The sequence below is a fragment of the Acomys minous genome (assembly GCF_964271855.1).
Source record: "Acomys minous genome assembly, chromosome: 6".
Lineage (NCBI taxonomy): Eukaryota > Metazoa > Chordata > Mammalia > Rodentia > Muridae > Acomys > Acomys minous.
Window position 1 is genome coordinate 7,054,218 of NC_140487.1, and position 19,720 is coordinate 7,073,937.

Genomic DNA, 19,720 nt, shown 5'->3' on the forward strand with positions numbered 1-19,720 from the left:
CATACAAATATGTTACTCTTTACTCAAATAGTAACCACACACATGTAGTGAGTGTTGTTGAGAAAATTACAGAGCCTACAGAATGGCAGCTGTGATGCTCATCACCTGAGCGAGCAGGGAAACTGACTACCCTCAAGTAGCCAAGAGCTACCTACTAGAAGATCTTGCTCACGTTATGAAGTCAAAAGGGCAGGATAAGGGCAGAAAGGTTGCAAGAAGCATGGCCAACTGCAGGCCATTACAACTGCCCTGTGTTGCAGTATTTTAATCTGATGAGGTCTCTCATACAGAAGTTGATTAAGCTCCTAAAAACCATTTTGTTGGGAATATTACAGAAGTAACTCCAGTTGATTTCTTCTTGCTTATCGAGTGGGGATACTCTCAGTTTATCAACAGGCAAGCAAGAGATTTAATCCTGCTACCCCCGAAGCATCTAGGAAACCCTGGTAAACTTTCCTGCACACTCAGTTGTCTTGGAAATTTTGAAATAAGTTGCACACTAAGGCCACACACCTTCGGGAACTCTGACTTCAGTGTGCTGGCATCCGCCAGAGCACCAGGATTTTTCTCAAAGCTCACTGGTAGTGATCCTAACCCAGGGATTTTGAGAGCCACCAAAGTGGTGTACTAGACAGACAGCTCAGATTCCAGACAATAGTGGATTGAGAAGTGGTCATGTTAAGCTACTCTTTTGGCTTTCCTTTGGTTCCACCTTTCGTATTTACTATGAAGAGGGGACAAACATGCTTCTGAAGCACTATGTCTATTTTATTATTTTATCTCACTAGTTTGTGGGTCAGGCAGAAAGCACTTAACGATCTTCTAGCAATGGAAGAGAGTTTTTGTTCTAAGACGTGGGCATTGCTGGCATCCCCATTCTCCATCTTAATGGCAAAGCCTCTTCTATATGTGGACATTTTTACATCTCTCAGGAAGTGTGTGGCACCAACAGCATTTGGATGATGGGTTGTCTCAGTTGCCTTCCTTGTAAACCAGGCAGCTGCCCTTGCTTTTGAACACACTGACAAAGGGGAAAAACAAAACAAAACACCTTTCTAGCTCCTCCCCTCAATTCCAGAAGCCACTCTGTTGCTGAGTGGGAGTCCTCTGATGGATGACTGGACGCTTTCCTTGGCAATTTGTATGGGTGGCTGTCCTTCTTGTGTGCATTTTAGGGCACGTTGTCTTAGTGATTTGCTTGGGAAGAATGTTAATAGCCTCTCCCTGGACAATCACATTGTCTCACGGTCTTGACCTCAGTTACAACCAATTCAGACCATGTCTCCTTGTTGCTTTGGTCACACTGCAGACAGGTGATGATGGACTTGCTGCCTACAGCTGCAAGTTGCCCCAAGGACTACAGTTATTAGTTTTTCTCAAAGATGTTTCTTGGATCTCAGGTAATTCACATTTGTTGGTGAGGTTTTATTTGCTGTTTGATGTGGAAACAAATGATTACAGCAACATATACTATTGTGAAGGATAAAACACAATCTTCTACGGGAGCAATGCGAGCCAGCAATTTCAATTTTTAAGTGTGAAATTTCTTCTGAAATAGAAGAAAGGGTTACAGATAGCTCTGTGGCTATTGTGATACCTCTCGACTTTCTAGTTTAAAAACACAAGATGTCTTTCTGAAGACTCACTACCCTGTGTGCATTTCGAGATTAAATAAATCATAGTTCAAACAGTCAACACTCCCGTATCAGGAGAGATTTTGAAAACTTTGGATTTACTTGTGAAAGCCTTAACTGGTCTTTTCCCTAGCTGAGTGCTAAACCTGTACAGGGATACATGGATGGTTTTGCAGATATTAGCGGGCCGGAGTAAGAAAGAAATGTTTTACATATTTATTTACTTATTTTTGATCGGGGAGTCAACAAATCAATAATGATCACAGGACAGCACGTTAATGACAAGTCACAGGGGGCGGCTCCGTAAAAGTTGTGAAAACTAGTCTCTCATTGCCGGAATTGGGTTGGGCCACCCGTGGCCCCCCTTCTCAAACACAAATATTTTCATATAATAAAAGCTCGTTTCCTTATGCTTATGACCCAGCCTCCATTCCCGCGACTCCACCATTTTATAGGGGTCTCCTGCAAGGACTCCTCCTAGCTTTGCAGGTTCTAAATCACTCTGGCATTCTATCTTGTGGAGGTAAAGAATCTCTCTGGGGTGTCACTCTGGGTGAAAGGGACAAGAAACACCCACTAGGACCCAACCGGGCAGCCAGCGGCCGAGCATGCGCTGAGAGTTTGTGCAGCTGGCCCTGGCTGCCGCTGCTGCCTCGTCCGGACTTGGCGAGGACTTGGGAGGGACAGCGGCGTTGGGAGGTGGCTTAGCAGAGACTTTCCAAGGACTGCTGCCCGGGACTTTTTTTTTTTTTTTTCCTTTTTCCCAGGAGTCAGCGACGGCGACGGCTGGGGAGAGGAAGACAAGGAAGCGTCTGCTGCTGGAGCCAATGCAGCCCTTTGGCTCTCCCGGAGGAAGGTCCCTGCCCGGATGAGTGTCCGCCGTGTGTCCCTGACTGTCCCCCGGCAGGAGCGCAGCTCGGACGGTGAGTAGCTACACGTCTCGCATCCCTCCTGCCTGTACAGGTCTCGGCCGCCGCCTGAGTAGCTTCTGCGCTGTGCGGAGTGTCCTGCCGGGGGCGCGCGGCCGCGGTGGCTTTGCCTGACCGCTCAGGCTTTGTGCTCTGCGGGTGGCGGGGACCTCAGGGTCGTGGCTCCACGCGGGGCCCCGAGGTTGGGGGGTGGGAGGAGCGGGTAGTGAATGATGGCTGGCCCGGCGTGGGCACAGCTGCACCAGCCCTGATTCCCTTATGTCCCCTCCCTGCTACCCCGACCCAGGCTCATCCATTATTCCCGGGCGACAAACAGCATTTCTCACGTTCTCCCAAAGAAATCATAGTCACCCGGCGGGATCCCAGCTCCCCGCGCTCTGCGCCCCCAGTGGTCCCCCGAGTTCACACCCGAGCTGTGGGCGCGGAACTGGGGCACAGGAGCTGCCCACATGAGAAGGGCACTCGAGGTGTGTGTGTGTGTGTGTGTGTGTGTGTGTGTGTGTGTGTGTGTGTGTGTGTGTGTGTGTGTGTGTGTGTGTGTGTGTGTGTGTGTGTGCGCGCGTGTGTGTCGGAGCATTGGGGCTGGCGGTACCGGTTGGAGCCTGAGGCATCTCCAGAGACGCAAAGAGTTTGTAACCTTTAGGACAGTTGCAAGTAGAGCTGTCCCCTAGGAGGGAGCAAAGAAAGTCTCATTAGAATGCAGGGGGCCTAGATACAGGTCCCCTAGGAATCAGTTTACTGTAAGTCTTCCACAATCGGGAGAGTGAATCTTTTCTTTTGGCAGCAGGTGTTATCTGAAGCCAGGTTAGAAGTTTTGGGAGTTTTGTTTGCTTCATGACTCTAACAAACGAGTTTTGATGAGAGGATATCTCGAATGAACCAGGTTTGGGGATCTTGGGGACCCAGCTGAGGGCTGGCATAGTAGTAGGCTGGCAGAAGGGCGCACTTGCTGTGAAGTTAGTTGTTTGCTGTGCCCGCCCCTGCAGATCGTAGCTGCTTTGCCTGGACCGGTAGGATGTGGTGAAAGGATGGGGTTTTTCCCTCTGGAGATTCACAATGGCCAGAGAAGATTCCGTGAAGTGTTTGCGCTGCTTGCTCTACGCCCTCAACCTGCTCTTTTGGGTAAGTCTGGCAGTTGCACTCTTCCAGCAGGTGGGCATGGCTGGACCCGGTTTTCTCAACCACCAGAAAAGGCGCCAAAGGGCACGGCTCAGCATTAATTAATGATATGAGATCACATCCTCTGTTTTTTAGAGAAGTAAAATTTGACCTTCTTAGAATGCCTTTGATCTAGCTCAGGTTTCATCTGTAATTAGACAAAAAAAAAAAAAAAATCTGCTCCTGTATACAAGTGCCAGTAACATTAGACACGAAACTAATCTAAGGATATAAATAAATGCACGTGCTTGTACTGGTAGATAAGGGAATTATGACACAAGGGTACCCTGGAACCGCTTGTTTGCAGGAATTTTAGATAACTGCGCAAATCTTACATTTTTTTTCTTTATGTCAACACCACAGCCTATAAAAGTCGGTTGGGGCAACCGGTGTTAATACGCTTTTGGTAGAATTCATATCTAGATCTCCAATCAGTAGTCTGGGTAGGTTTCTAAAAGAAATTCCATGCAGTCTAAAAGGTGGTTTTCACATAACTATTTCTAAGTTGGGAATGTTTGAGGAATTTTATGTATGCTTTTGGAAAAATAAACCCACAGCCATTTAAGGAAACAAAATACATAAAATTTAACAAGCCCGTGGAAATTATGCTGTATGAGTTAGTGGCTCTGGATGTTTTCTATCCATGCATAAGTTTTCCTAAAATGTTACTATTGTGTTATTTACAATGCTTAGGGAAATAAGAATTTAAAACTCTGAGTGATACTTCAGAAGGCTGTCATGTTTGAACAAGTTTCTCTTTGCCACTTTTGTATTATTTCAATAATTTATATTCAACGTTTCCTGCTGGAAATTTTAGTGTGCAGTTTATTTCTCTGTTGGTCTGGCATTGGTCAGGCCCCTTATTTCCCCGCAGCAATTATATTTGGTCTCTAGAGGATGACATTTTTGTTAAATTGCTCCTTTTAGGATTGACACCATTCTGAGATGTCAAACTGAGTCTTTAATAATAAGCCATCTGAACAGTATCCAAATTAACAACTTTCTAAAAGTCAATATGAAAATTAAATCATTGACTAGTTTACATTCACCAGTTGGAAATAAAAAATAGCTAATTGATCTTACTGTACATTTTGGATCTAAAAGGGCACATTTTCAGGTTGTTTATTAAATTACTTATTTAGCTATTGGGTATTAAGCCATTGAGTTCTGTTTCTTCTAAAATGTGTAATTATTACTCGCATTGCTAGGTTTTCACTTACCTACATCATGCTTTTTAGTGATACACTTGTTAACACTTTCTCACTAAAGGGGCATTTATGGAAGGCCTGGTGAACTTCCTTTCTTTGTAAAATCAGGAAATTGGCAGTGAGTTAAATGCCATGTCAGAGGCCAGCTCTTCCAGTGGTGGTGGCGCCAGGGACAGACTCAGCCCTTTCGCACCCAGGTGATGCCTTTAACATGCAGCCTTAACTCACTTCTGAGCCTCTCCATTATTAGTAAGATCTTTCTGTGGTTCAATAATAATAATAATAATAATAATAATAATAATAATGATCAAATAATAATAATAATAATAAAGCATGGAGAAATTTCTTAATTTTTTTCATTAGGAAAAGCATACTACAAAAGTATTGCTTTTTTGGAATAGTGAAATTTGTTCAAAAACACTCCTCTCTTAAACATTTGCTGGCCCCTTTATGCTACTAGGGACGGCAAGATGTTATTCTCTTATTGTTATCCTGCCCTTGAGCTTTCAGACCGTGAGAGTGCAAGTGTTCTGACTGGTGTGTTTATCTAGATTGCTGCCCACTCTGTCTCCAGCCCTCCTTTTCCACCTCCCAGTATCTCGTCGGTAACAATCCAGTGGGCTGCCTCTACATTTTAATTTGTTTTAGAGAGAAGTACCATTGCTATCCACATATGTCTATTTATGTTGATAGGTGCTCATGGCTTTTCCCTACATTATCTTTGTCATTGAGTTAGTCGTAAGACATGAGATTGCTTATACCAAAATATATGTGATCACAGCAGTAACACAACAAATGTATAAATCACATCAATAAAACACCAGTATACAAAATAGCTCATATACCAGGTAGATTTAGTGCCTTGGCTTTCTAGTTTTTAAAACAGTTTCAGAGGTGTTGTGAAAACTCAGATCAGTGGCACAGAGTGCTGGCTGCAATGTTGATAATCTCCTCAAGGGGACAAACAGGAAGTTGGTTGCTACTATTCCCGGCAGTAGGCAGTAGGAGTGCTGAGTATTGTTGTCCTAATTAGAACTGCTGCTGCCACTTTGCTTTTGATGCAGTAACCTTGCCTGGGCTTTAGATAAAGGCATCAATATATGCTAGTATTTGTACGGAAGTATCTTTCTTTCCATTTTGTTAGAGCGATCTGAAATTTTTAAATATTATGTTATTTTTACTTTTTTTTTTTTTACCTCTCCCAATACCAGTAAGACTTACCACCTTCATATATATTTACACAGATTTTTGATGCGTTTTCTTCTGTGTTTTATATTCGTTGCCTATTTTGTTCTTATTGAGGTTTCCCTTCTTGCTTGTTGATTTTATCTTTTGCTATACAGTAGTAAAACACATTTTAATACTTTATTTGAAGTAGAACACTTTAATACTTTTTAAAATATTTTTTTGTAGATGGGTATATGTACTTTTATAACTTTAGCCTTTTTTGGGGGGGTTCTTGGTTAAGGTTTGTTTTTCCATATAAACTTTAAGATTTTTACAAAGTGTGTGTGTGTGTGTGTGTGTGTGTGAGAGAGAGAGAAGAGAGAGAGAGAGAGAGAGAGAGAGAGAGAGAGAGAGAGAGAGAGAGAGAGAGATATGGAGGGGCAGGGTGGAGGTGGAGGTGTCTATAGGTCTGACAGTAGTGTGGCCTGTGGGTGGACATCAGAAGATGACTTTTTGGAGCCAACACCTTTCTTACACCTGCATGTGCATTCAAGATTTTGTACACAGGTACGAGGCAAGAGGCAAGCTCCTTCTGACTGAGATGTCATGCCAGCCTAAGATTTTTTTTTTCTTCATTCAGTTAAAAATATCCACAGGGTCAGGCATGATGGTCCATCCTTGCAGTCCCTGTTATAGGAAGGCTGGTGCAGGAGGATTGCTGTGAATTCAAGGCCAGCCTGGTTAGGCAATGAGATCTTTGGACACAAAGTGAAACTCTGTCAAAAAGCAAAGCAAACAGCAGGAAAACACCAGCAACAGAAATCACAGAAGTTTGTGCTGAAATCGTATGGAATGATTACCCTAACTTTGGGGAAGCAGGCAATATCTTTTGGAAAAAAAGCAAAATCCCTTCATTTCAAAGCAGCTTTTAGCCCTTTGTGAGGCTTGCTCCTCGGCATCTCTCGCCTCTCTAGCTCTCACCACAGCCCTATAAAAGAGCTCTCTCCTTCCTTCCTTTTTTAGATAAAGAGAGCAGGGCTCAGATGAGTTCAGTAACTTGCTGGTAAAGCATCAGAACAGGAAGCCCAAGCCCAGTTTTGTTTGTTTATCCATATGTAGAAAAGCGATGCTGTCAGGAACCTTGCTGACTGCATTGGCAGTGACGTCAATAAACCTCCTCAGTAGGAAGGACCCACTGTCCACCTACTCATCCCAACCCTCTAGAGCTGGCCCCTGTGTCCATAGGTGCGTGAGAATCACCTGAGCGTGCTACTGCTGCTACTGAGTGTGTGTGCATGTGTATGTGTGTGTGTGTATGTGTATATGTGTGTGTGTGTGTGTGTGTGTGTGTGTGTGTGTGTGTGTGTGTGTGTGTGTCTGTCCATGTGCTGCAACTGGATTGAGGGCCTTGGACATGCCAAGCAAGTCCTCTGCCACTGAGTTACATCCCTATATTTCAACATGTTAATGACGTCTCCCTGTCATATAATTGATCTAAGCTTTTCCCTTTCTTCTCCAGAGCAAGAACCAGTGTTGACTTCTAGTTCTCACTGGAATTACAAATAGGACAAAAAAAAAATGTGGTATCTACAATGTATTTCCTAAATCAGGCTTCACATCTTGGCTGTGGAGAGGGGATTGTTCCTCTCTCTAGTTTGCAAGTTGACAAACGTTTCCTTGGTACCCACAGGCTCGGAACTAGAACCTTCTACTCTTCGCACTTTAAATGTCATAGCCATACCCTTTAAATGGTGCCTTGGCACTCAATCCCCAGTGAGGTGTTTGTTTTGTTTTGTTTTGTTTTGTTTGTTTCTGCAGAAGGGAGCAATGCATTCTAGTTGGGAAAACGCAGCCCGTGCAAGTTTTGCTTTTCTATCCTCAGAATTGAAAAATCTTTAAGTACAAGGGCAGATCTTGAGTATTTCGCGTTTTATAAGTATGAAGTGTGGATGTGTTCAAGAGGAAACGCTCCCCGCGTCCTCAGATGCCACCTGCTCTGTGGTCTCCTCATTCCTGAGGCGCTGTCACTCTGACACGGGGAGGGGCAGGGAGACAGGCGCAGCTTCTGGTTTCTACTGTTTCCTGAGGATTGTGCTGTTGTGTGGGGAGCAGCAGAGGGGGTGATGCTGAGAAGCTGTTTGAGATGATGCTCCTCACTGCTCAAGATGGTAGACGGGTGGTGATTCTCTGTCTCTGAAGTATCGCACTCTTCCTGCTCATAGGACATAGTACGCGGAGAACTGAAAGCTTTCTTCTGTTTTAAGAATGGCTTCTGCAGCTTTGTGATATGAGTGCTCTTCTAAGGCCATATGTGCCTGTTATTATAAAGAGCGAGTATGATTCTTTGAAAGTTTTTGAAAATGGCAAACACTTGGCAGCTCATGAAATATGTACTTGTCTATGATTTTCTAACAGCATGCTACCCTTTCTGTAGTGTTTAACTGTCATTTTCACTGATCATTTGAGTGTTGTTGGTGTTTGCTTACCATTGTAAAAGCTACTTAGAGTGGGTTTCCCAAATTAAACATGAAAAGAGACTTAGAAAGCCTAAAAGGTGAACAGACGGTCTTGTTCCTGACTTAGTGTGGGTTGGGGATAGATGAGGGAATTCTCCTTCTGTTCCCTAGCCATCAGCATCTATAGCGAGATGGTCTTCAGTCATAACACACCTTAAAAAGTTACACTCTTGGAAAGTGGGAGTTTGCATGCAAACAAAAAAGTTATTTTGTCATATTAAAAATACTCCTTAAATCGATATTTTCAAATTTATATTATGAATGACATTCAAGTTTTTTTTAACCCTTTATCTAAGTGGTGGTGAAAAGCTCTCTGATTTCCTTGAGCTCTCTTAAAATAAATTTTCATCATGAAAGAAATAAGTCAAGGCAAAACTATCATTTAAAAATACAAGATGCTTCAACTGTCATAGGCTTAAGTCAATGTTGACTCCTGGAATGCTTTTGTGGAGTAGAAGGCAGATTCTGGGTTTCATCCATTCCTGATGGAGATAGAAATCTTGAGTCCCCACTTATTCTACTAACGTCGTGTGTGAGTCACCTCATGCGGGAACTCTGTTGACTGCAGCTGACTCAAAGTAGTGCAGAATGGAGCGTTCTGCCTTTCTCTGCTGACCATGTTAATTCTCCTGGAAGCCAGTGTGATTTTGAGAATGAAGGTGATGTCTCCACAAATTATGTCGGAACGTCAGAGACTTAAAAATGAGTCTCTCTGGCCCAGGGAAGGAAAAATCATAGTATATAGGGAGATATGATGATATATGAAAACTCCCATTTCAAATTGTTACTCTGATTAAACCACTTATTAATGGGGGGTCTGTGCTTAAATTATGTCCATAAGTACTTTCTCAACTTTCTCTGGACATTATTAACATTGTCTAATCTTTCAAGACATTGATAAATAGTGTTGTCTGTTTCTTCTTCTTCCTTCTATCTTCCACTCCTCCACAGGAAGCTGGCAAGGCATGTAGGGCAGCAGAAGAGGTGTCATGTGAACATGTACTTTGGCATCCAAAGTAGCAAGAGTTTATTTTACTTTTAAGCGAAAAAGGACAGTTTTTTTTTTTGTAAGAGAAGTAAGGCTTTTACTTCAGTCTTAGTATTTTCAAGACGAGTAGATGCACATTCAGAAGCTACGCCTCTTTGTTGGAATTCTCTTTGTGGAGACAGTTGTAACTAAGATCTAGACTTCAATGCCGTTCTATCGTTGCTAAGAGGTTTGACACACAAAGGGAAGTTTAGGAAGGCGGTTTTTACACATCTATCATTCTCGAAGAGAATTTGTGCCACTGCCGTGTTCTGAGACTGTGATTTATGCAAACAGTTGAAGGATTTAAAAGCCTTGCCTTTGGCAATGACCTAGTTTGTGCAAGCTATAGGTGTATGTTTCATAACACAACTTGGAAAATGTGGATGCACACCATGCTTTGATTTACAAAACAACTTGATTTAACATCCTTCAACACCCGTTCAGGACATTCAGGAGAAACTAGACCATGCCCTTGATAGAGCAGACTTCATATTTCTAATTAGTTGTTGAGAGCTAGCATGTTTTTAAAAGCACTTTGCAAAACAGGACGTAGCAAATGTCAAATGTGTACCTATGAAATGATACTTGTGTTATGTTCTACCTATTTCCTTGTTGTCTTGATAATATGTGACAGCACTGGAGATCATGCATAGCAGGTAAATAGTTATGCCCCTAATTTGACCCATATGTAGCTAATAGATTATGAAATACCCCATAAGTATGGATAGTATTTTTATAAAGATTTATTTATTATGTATACATGTGACTGCCCATCAGGAGAGGGCACCAGATCTCATTACAGATGGTTGTGAGCCACAATGTGGTTGCTGTGAATTGAACTCAGGACCTCTGGAGGAGCAGCCAGTGTTCTTAACCTCTGAGCCATCTCTCCAGCCCCCTATGGATAGTATTTTTTATGCTTGGTCAAAAATAGGAAATATAAGACTAAAACAAACTAGAAGCGAATTTGGATAACTCACAGAACACACCGCGACGCGGTTTAGTCGGGAGTGTGAGTCATTCCTGTAAGCGATACTACTAGGTTGCATGGTGTCAGGGAGATGTACTGAAGTGCGTCCACTTTGGTCTAGTCCCTCGGTGTAGCTATGTTCTATTCGTGCCTCCTGTCACCTCCTTCGCAGTGTCAGGGTAAAGTCATTTCTTGAGGATGAGGTTGTTTCCAGGCATTTAAGGCATTCATTTTCCAAGATGCTTGCAAACTGTGGTGGAAGGCTCTGTGTTGACGCTTAATTTAACTAGCGTTCCAGGTACGGCTGCAAAGTTTGGGAGACACCTCTCAGGAGAACATAGTGAGACAGGGCCGAACGTAAAGGATATAATTTAAAGCGTTTCTGTATTTCTATACTAGTTTCTAACCTACACTGTAAGTCACTACATAGCCATTTGGCCTGCATCCTCCTGCAGACAATTTCCAGCAAGTGGAAGTTTAGTTCTTGTTAAAGCATCTGATTTTGTTAAAGATCTCTAATACTCAGCTTGTTTAAGAGAGTAGAAAACATTTTCATTCAGTTTAGTTTTTTTTTCCTCTCGTTCACTCACCTAACTGGTATTAGGCCCTACTAATTGTGTGAGTCCTCTTCTAGTAGGTAAGTCTAACAGGAAATGAGCTGGAGCCACCCTACCGCCCCCCCCCCCCCCCTGCCCCGCAGGGCTGTGCAGAGAGCATTCAGAGTGCTGTAGGGGAAAGGGAGAGCCTGAAGACAGTCTTTCCACTCTGACTGATGTTTGGGCTGGTGTCCAAGGAGAAGTGAAGGTTACTTTGCTCCTGAGGATTAGAAGGCCGGGCAGGGTAGCGTTCCCAGCAGAGGCAACTGCAGAAGCAGACACGAGATGTTGGGAGTTGTGCATGGTGGGTGCCCTTTGCGAGGATTTCCATCATTGTTTAGCTATGGGAAGGAGCTGGCAGCAAACAGGATCAAGATTAGAGAGTGAGTAAGAGGGCCTTGTGTGACCTCCTCAGGCTATTAAACTTTATTCTCTAGGAGGGAGGTGAAGGAAGAGGAAGTAGGAGTCGGGAAATAGCGCAGGGGCAGCAATGTGCCGAAGGGCGGAGGTGGAGTCTGTGAGATGGCGAGATACCTCACGAAGATGATTGCCACATCCTGGCAAGAGAGGACGGGGCTTGAACTAGCCTGAAGCAGCAGGAAACGGGGAGGGATTTGCCAGCCGCCTCTCAGGAACCACGCAAAGGATCCAAAACTAATTAAATGCTGAGCAAGGAAGAGGGAGAGGTTCAGGCTGTCGGCCAAGTTGCCGGTTGATGTGACTGAAGGGTTCGTTATTCCATCCACTAGGCTTGTAAACACCGCGAGGGGACAAAGGCTTGAGGAGAGTGGGTCTGGGATCGGCTACAGACACGCTAGCGTTGAGAATGGTCGGCTGTGTGCTAGCCGCCTGGTAGATCTTCACGCATCCGATAATTCCATTTCTGAACTGATTTAGGGACAGTCTAGACTCTTACATTGAGAACGATTAAGCGAAACCCCTAGGTTAGAAGTGATACAGGATAATGATATTTGGGGCCACTTCATCATAAGGATCTTCTATAAAGTAGAGTTTTAAAAATATGATGGTTTAAAAGTGTGTGTGTGTGGGAACCCTGAGACTAAGGAAAAACTAAATGTAATACCGAAAGTCATCAGGTACAGAGCTGGGGTTCCTAGTTGGAGTTCATTGTTCAATGGCTTCCCATTGTCGCCACGGACAAGGACACACACCTGCAGACGGCTCCCAGGCCTACACTCTGACCCTTGCCTGCTTGGACGTCCCCACCAGGAGCAATTTCTCTCTCCTGCTGATATCACGCCGCCTTCTACTCTGGAACCTTTGCTCTTCTTTTTGACTGGAAAGTTCTTTTTATCCTTTTCCTTCCTAATTAACTCGACATTGCTCTTCAGATCTCAGCTGCCACAGCGAAGTCCCCTTGACCCCGTGGATGAGGTCAGACAGCCCAGAAGGACTTGTTGAAGCATCTTGTACTATTTCTTTCCTGCTCTTGGTACGGTTTGCAGTTGCGTATTCACCCTTCTGATCATTTGGTAATGTGTGTCCTCTTCCCTTCGTTAATTGCATCATGAAGATAGTGTCTGTTTCTTCTCATTAGTGTCTCTGGCGCACAGCTCAGTACCTGGTCAAGATCAATGTACACGCTTTGAATGGAGTAATGACTTCAAAGACAAGGCTTTATTCACTCTGCCATTTAATAAATGTCATGAAAGATACAATTCAAAAAGAAATAAATTTTTCCCTCCTTATTCTTTCTTTTTTTTCCCTCTTTGCTTTCTTTTTTCTATAAATGGAAGAACTATGTCTAATGATCCCTTCTGTTAATAATGAAGACTCAGAGTTGGAAATGGACTCAGACACACAAGGATGAGATGGAGGGGCAGTGGGGAGGGGTGGATATGATCAAAATGCACCCCTGCAGGAAATTCTCAAAATGATTTAAAAGAGGCAGTAAAATAAATAAATAAATAAATAAATAAATAAAAAATAAAAAAAAAAGAAACTCAAGGGTGGGGATATCAGGGTCATTTATTACTACTTTGTAGAGGTATAAAAGGGCTGCTTATTACTGTAAACAAACAATTTGAACATTTAAATTTGAGCTATTCTCGTGACTTTTACAAGATAAGGACCCACACACAGCTGTGTAGATGTGAGGTGTGTGGGATACGGGTTTGTAAACAGGTGATGGGATGGTGAATTCGCTCACTGGCTTCCCATCAGAGGGCCATTATTCACGGTTGCGAGCACAGGAGCCCTCCGTGGAGCCTTTATCTAGAGTGCCTGTCTTGAGGTCAGTGCCTGCACCAGTTCGCACCCATGCGCAGCTTAGATCACCCTCTCAGCATTAAAGCGGAAATAACTGACGCTCCTCAAGATGCCAGAAATGTTAAAAATCTGGTTAAGTTGAATTTCTTGAGCGTTATACTATGTTTAGGAAAACAAAGACACATTTACAAAAGATTTCAGATAAGAAATAGGGAAGTTTCCAGAATATAGGATCCCGCTTTCCCTTCTTTAGACCAGGTTTCCAGGCAGAGTAGTTATCAACATGTTTTAGGTAGCTTTTTTTTTCTTGCGTTTTTGAGTTATGCAGATTTTAAAACACAGTTCAACTTGAAAGGACTATAATTAACCCCCATTTCCTCATTGCTCAGTGTCAGTAGCTGCCAAGACACCCTGCTCCACTTTCAGCTAACCTTCCCAACAGGACATGGTTATTTACTGCTGCCTCTCAGTCATCATTAAATTTCATCCATAATTCACAATAGATCACAATAGAAGGTGAGGAACCTTTAAAAGTAAACTGAATTTGTATTCATGCCTAAAATAATAGTCAAGTTCTTAGTATTTTAAAACATCTAATCAATGTTAAAATTTCCCTAGTTGTGTGCAAACAGTTTTTGTTTCCAATTGATCTCTTTGAATCAGGGTTCAAAGCAGGCCAACACATTAGATTGGGAAATCTCTCGAATGCTTTTTAACTTTTACAGCTTCTTTTTTTAAAAAAAATTTATTTCAATATCTACTTTTTTTTTTAAATCAGAGAAACAAACTTGTTTGTCTTGTGAAATAATCTCATGCTTTTAATTTCATTTACTATATCCCAGAGGTGGTAGTTAAAGCTATACGTTGCACAACTTGTTGATGTTTGATTGGTTCAAGTTTGACTTTTCGGTGACATATATATATATATATTTCTGGGTACTGCTGATTCCTCAAATTGTGAGACCTACAGTGTCTGATTGCCTCTATTATTGAACTAAATGGGTGGGTGGGAGGTCTGGTATCTGCAGTTTGGTGTTTCCATTGCCCCACCCCTCTGAGCCTTCTGCTGCTGCCTGGTCCTCAGACCTGTCAATGGATGGAGATGTCTATGGAACATACACCTAGGATTCCTTGTTGCTATTCCAAGAGCTGGTCTATTGTGGGCACAGGAGAGGTTTAGTGCTTGGTCACTCTAATGTACAGGCAAGACTAAGACTCTCTGATCTGTTCATTTTGTCTGGCACTGAGCAATTTCCTGTAGAGCTTCAATGTTTCAGGAGATGTGGTTAAATGGTGTTCTTGCAGTATATAGTGGCTGCAAGCATGCCTGGGAATTCTGCTATCAAAAATTTCACTCTGGCTTTGGTTCTGCTTTTGCTTCATGTAGAAAAAAATAGAATAAAAATAAATAAGAGAGTCATGTCAGTTTCTGAGTAATGATCAGAGTGTCCATCATGGTACAAGGATCACCACTGTTTTTTTTTAAACATATTGATGTTTCAAACCATTACATTTATTGCTATTACTGTTGTTCTAATGTCACTTTGAATTTTACTCAATAGAAGTTTTTTTTTGGTAGCTCCTGTGACTCTTTTGATAAAATATAATTGCCCAGTAGCCATATTTAATTGCTTCTTTGCTTTTAAGGGTTGTAGTTTTAGGTTCATCTTTTACATTTGAAAATTGAATTGTTTATAGGGAATTTCTGCACTAACTTGAAGTCACCCACTCAGGAGTTCACTTGTTTGTATTCTACTAACACATGTTCTATTTAGTGGGTATGTATAATTACTAAATGGACAAGTGAGATATTTATTGTACCAGTAAATTCAATATAAATCCCACAATTAGGAAAAACATGAAAATTATATAAGCAATCTTCCACTTACGGTTGTTAATGTTGATGTGACTGCTGCGTAACTCTATGGTAACAGGCTTGTTTATTTTTTTCTCCTAGTTAATGTCCATCAGTGTTTTGGCAGTTTCTGCTTGGATGAGGGACTACCTGAATAATGTTTTAACTTTAACTGCAGAAACAAGGTACAGTATATTATTGCCTATTGAATTCTTTCAATTTATCCCTCCAGCTCCCAGTTTTTAAACATCTTTGCTCTGAGCGGTTCATTGGGTGGTTCTCCTCCAACATCCTGTAGAACACCTTTTTCTGCACCAACAACTTATTTTCTAGAGTTTACATTTCCTCCCTATTCTCATTAAGGAAGGCCACCAGACTTACAGGACACCAGGTGACAGTATATTTACATGGACATTTGTGTGCTTATTAACATATCAGTTGTGTGGCTTGTCCTCATCTCTGAGTGGAGAATGCAGTATATAGCACTGTGAATCATAGTAAGGATCGAGTGAGAAGAAAATTTTTTTTATTAAGTCTACATTTTTTGTTAAGATACAACAGAGCTTATAAGCACCGAGTGATGACTCAGTTTCATTTTCATCACCACCACAGCCTCTGGGTAGTGACTACATGTGTCCAGTCAAAAAGTCCTCTCTCTACCTTCTTTTGTGATCATTCCTCAGATTCCGCATGCACTCCTGTTTTCCTCACATTAGAAAATGATTAGCTAGCCAAGAAAGGAAAGTACTGCACAGTCTCCAAGAGCAGAGAAGAAGGCAGCTCCTCCTAGTTGGGACCTTGTGTGATTCACTTAAGCTTGAGAGCCTACATTTAACATGGGTTGGGGTAGAAATGCTTTCGCTTACATAAAGATGCCATAAAACTAAAACAGAGGTAAAGCAAGCAACAGGACACAAAGCACAGTAATTTTGAAAATATCCACAAAACCCACCAGCTTTTGAAGGACATAACTTGGAAAGCCTGAGCTCACAGTAGCATTTGCTCAGTGTCTGGGGTCTGGGGAGCATTTGATCATTTTGATAATGTTTTATTTATCTTGTGATATGGTCTTGTGTCTTAGGGTAGAAGAGGCTGTCATCTTGACTTACTTCCCTGTGGTTCACCCGGTCATGATTGCAGTTTGCTGTTTCCTTATCATCGTAGGAATGCTGGGGTACTGCGGGACGGTGAAAAGGAATCTGTTGCTTCTTGCATGGGTACAGTGTTTATAACTTCTCTTTACTTAACTTAAAGTATCATGTGATAATGCAGTGCTGCACTCATAACTTTATTAGCAACTATAAGAAGTGGTCATTACACATCATCCTGTAAGAAGGGCCCTTTCTTCCCCTGAGATGACTTTGGTACAGATATTTGCTATATTCATATGATGAGAGGAAGATATGTATGCTATTTAATTATTTCACTCTGGCTCCCATTTGACATTTTTATTTGAAGATTTTTTTTTTAATTTTAGTGGTCTAGACCTTTCTCCCTTCAAGACTAGAGTTGAGATGTCATAACATCCTATCTGGCTACCCTATGTAGAAATTCAGGTGCAATGATATTGAAAGTAAACTGTGATCCCCACACTGCCTTATATGGTCTGGTGGATATAAGAGTCTTGGTATCTTTAATTATAGCTACTGTTTTGCTTCTTTAAAAAAAACTTTAGAAGAGTTGTATTAAATTATTTCTTAAATTGATTTTATTCCTTTAGCTTCTATAATTAATCTTATAAATAACAACTGTTAAACTTTTAAAATAACAAATGAGAGCCAATCAAAATAGTTTACATGTAAATTTCTAGAAGGACACTGACAGCGGCATTCCAGTGACATCAGGCAGTAAGTTATGGCTCTGTGAGACTCCTGGAAAAGGAACTCATCAACTGTTCCTTTCTTTGTAATAGTCTCAAAATGAGTAGTTGTTGATGAACCGGATCTTCGGGCAGAGTGAAAGATCCACTCTTCAGCACTTTGAGTACTTCCATAGGGCAAGCACCACAGCATGGCTGACTTCACTGATGTCACTGAGTGTGGCACTGGGGAAGAATGAGTGCAGATTGGCTGTGCTGTGCTTGCCAGGCTCCCGTCCATGCCAATTCCAACAGAATCTTGGTGGGAAGCAGAGCTAAGCTTTAAATGTCACAGGGGCAAGTTTTATTAAATTGTCTGTAGGTTTCTTAGAGAGTAACTCCTAGGTTGGAGAACAGGGGGGAAAACTGTAGAAAATAAATCATACTCAGAGAGTGGGAAAACATGCCCAGCACCTTACTTTCACTGAGAAAAGAAGAATGGCGGAAGAGCTTCAGGTCTTACAATGTTCTTAAAAGACTTGTGTAAGTTTAAGAATTCATGAGAATGAATTAAGTCTCCTATAATCTGAACACTAGGCAAATGCCTTTCAAAGATAAGACAATCTCAGCAACCTTCTTAAAAACCACAATGCTACAATGACCTCTCAGGATGGTTTCTTTTATAACCAGTTTCAGTGTGGTTGGTATTTGGTGCTTCCTTCCAACTTTTACTCCATATAGTCCCTGGAAAATAGTACAAGGTGCAGTGGGGTCAGGTATACTATGGGACCAAAAGAACGTGTGAGAACACATTTTAAAAACCACTTATGCATTTCACTAAGCTGGTTCCATGCTAGCAAAAGAAGCTGATGGAATAATCTGGCCTGCTGCTGGACGTAAGACAAACCACAGATTTGTGAATGAGTGTCTAATTTGTAATGTAGGAAAAGGCTTTATAATACATAATAGCATGGAAGACTGAGGTCCTATTGGCATTGACTTGTTCACCCATCCATCCATCCATCCATACATCCATCCATACATCCATTCATTCTTTAAGCAGTTATTGAGCATGTATATACTACATTTTTTTTTTTTTGCCATCAGAACAGTGCACATGGTAGGCGGACAGGTCCACTGCTCTCTGATAAGACCTCTAATAAGGTTTGCACTGGGTACGCTGAAGCCAGAGAGGAATAGCTTCAAACTCAGTCCTCAGGGTCAGTTCAGGCCTGGGCTTGTAGTGGGGATGTTGAGCACATCTACCTTAATGCCATTTTCTATCTCCTCTCCCCATGTTTGTTTTTAAATTTATTTTTAATTTATATATTTATGTCACACGCCATTACATCCCCCCGACCTCCTCTCCGCCTGGTCCCTCCTTCCACCTTCTTCCCCTTTTTCCCTTCTTCTTCTCCTCAGAAAAAGGGAGCCTCTCTCATCAGTTCACCCCAGTACATCAAGTCACACCAAGACTGAGCTCATCCTCATGCACTGAGGCCACGCAAGCCAGCCCCGTCATGGGAAAAGATGTCTTTGTTTGTTGGCGTTCTTTTCTCCTGAGATACTTTCAGGCTATGGCTGCTCTCTAAGCCCATCCGTAGGTGCCACCTACCTCTTGGTTCCTCTTCCCAGTGACCATCTTTGGCTGTTTAGTCTCTGCTATCATTATTACTTTAGTGCTCACAGCAAGCCTCTAGGGCTTGCTCTGTCTAGACCCAGACACAGCTTCTCCATTGCTAAAAGTAAACCATGCTCTCAACTCCCAGTGGTCCGTCACTCACAACTAATATGTATCGGCTGTTTCTCAAGCTGTTTATACCCCAGCTTCCTCCCTGAGCTCCCCTTGCCATAGTCAACTCCTGTGGGTCTGGGTTCTGCAAGCTCAGGAACTCAGCCCCCTTTTCTGCTCCTGTTTGGGTTGGTCTTGTACAAGCTCTCAGGACGTAGAGTTCTCTGCTTCTACTATTGCCTACTCTAACCCAGTGTGGTTTGGTTAAGCCAACACAGCCAGCATTATGTTGCTCTTGCTTTGCTCTAAGACTTTGCTAGTCTCCCCATGGGTATGAAGTTGTCAGGCATCTGGAACATGCATTAAGCCCTTCCATAGCCAAGCCTTCACCTGCCAGGATTAGCTCTCTCACCTGCTTCATTATTGTCTAGTTAGGGTGTGTTTTCTGATCTCTGGACAGTTTTTCTTCTCCTCTTTCCCCCTGCTTTTGTTCTTGGTGTCTCTTTAAGAATATTTTCTCTTAATATTTTTGCCTAGCTACTACCATTCCATTAAGATGTATCTGAAATGTTAACTCCAAGAATAATAATGACAACGATGGGAAAAGTAGTAGATGGTATTTCTAAGATGTTTCTCCTGCCAGACGCTGTGGAGTTTTATCCTATGATTGTTATATGAAGATTTTTGAATGAATTGATCAACTTTATTGTCCCCACAACTCTAATGAGATAGGCGTTATTACTGTGAGATAATCCAGGTGAGGACTCGAGACTACAGAGATGCTAAGTGACTTCTCTGCTTCTCCATTGCTATTAAACAATCTGTTGCTCAGACCACAGCAACTCAGTTCGGATAACTTATATTTTGCTGTTTTACTATATAAACACCAACTTTTCCT

The 19,720-nt window shown here is 42.2% G+C and overlaps 1 protein-coding gene across 3 annotated transcripts in view; it reads left to right on the top strand.

Annotated features, from left to right (window-relative positions):
- Nucleotides 1-2,133: 2,133 nt before the first annotated feature.
- TSPAN12 (tetraspanin 12) overlaps nt 2,134-19,720 on the top strand; it is a 66,291-nt gene continuing 48,704 nt past the window's right edge. The window contains exons 1-5 of one of the 3 annotated variants that reach the window (XM_084786058.1): nt 2,134-2,157; nt 2,402-2,557; nt 3,550-3,685; nt 15,395-15,477; nt 16,374-16,509. In XM_084786058.1, the coding sequence (XP_084642184.1) occupies nt 3,620-3,685; nt 15,395-15,477; nt 16,374-16,509 (285 nt within the window). In that variant the 5' untranslated portion in view covers nt 2,134-2,157; nt 2,402-2,557; nt 3,550-3,619. Of the gene's footprint in view, nt 2,158-2,261; nt 2,558-3,176; nt 3,304-3,549; nt 3,686-15,394; nt 15,478-16,373; nt 16,510-19,720 lie in introns of those variants that run through there. The other 2 variants (XM_084786057.1, XM_084786059.1) reach the window with 2 other exon arrangements.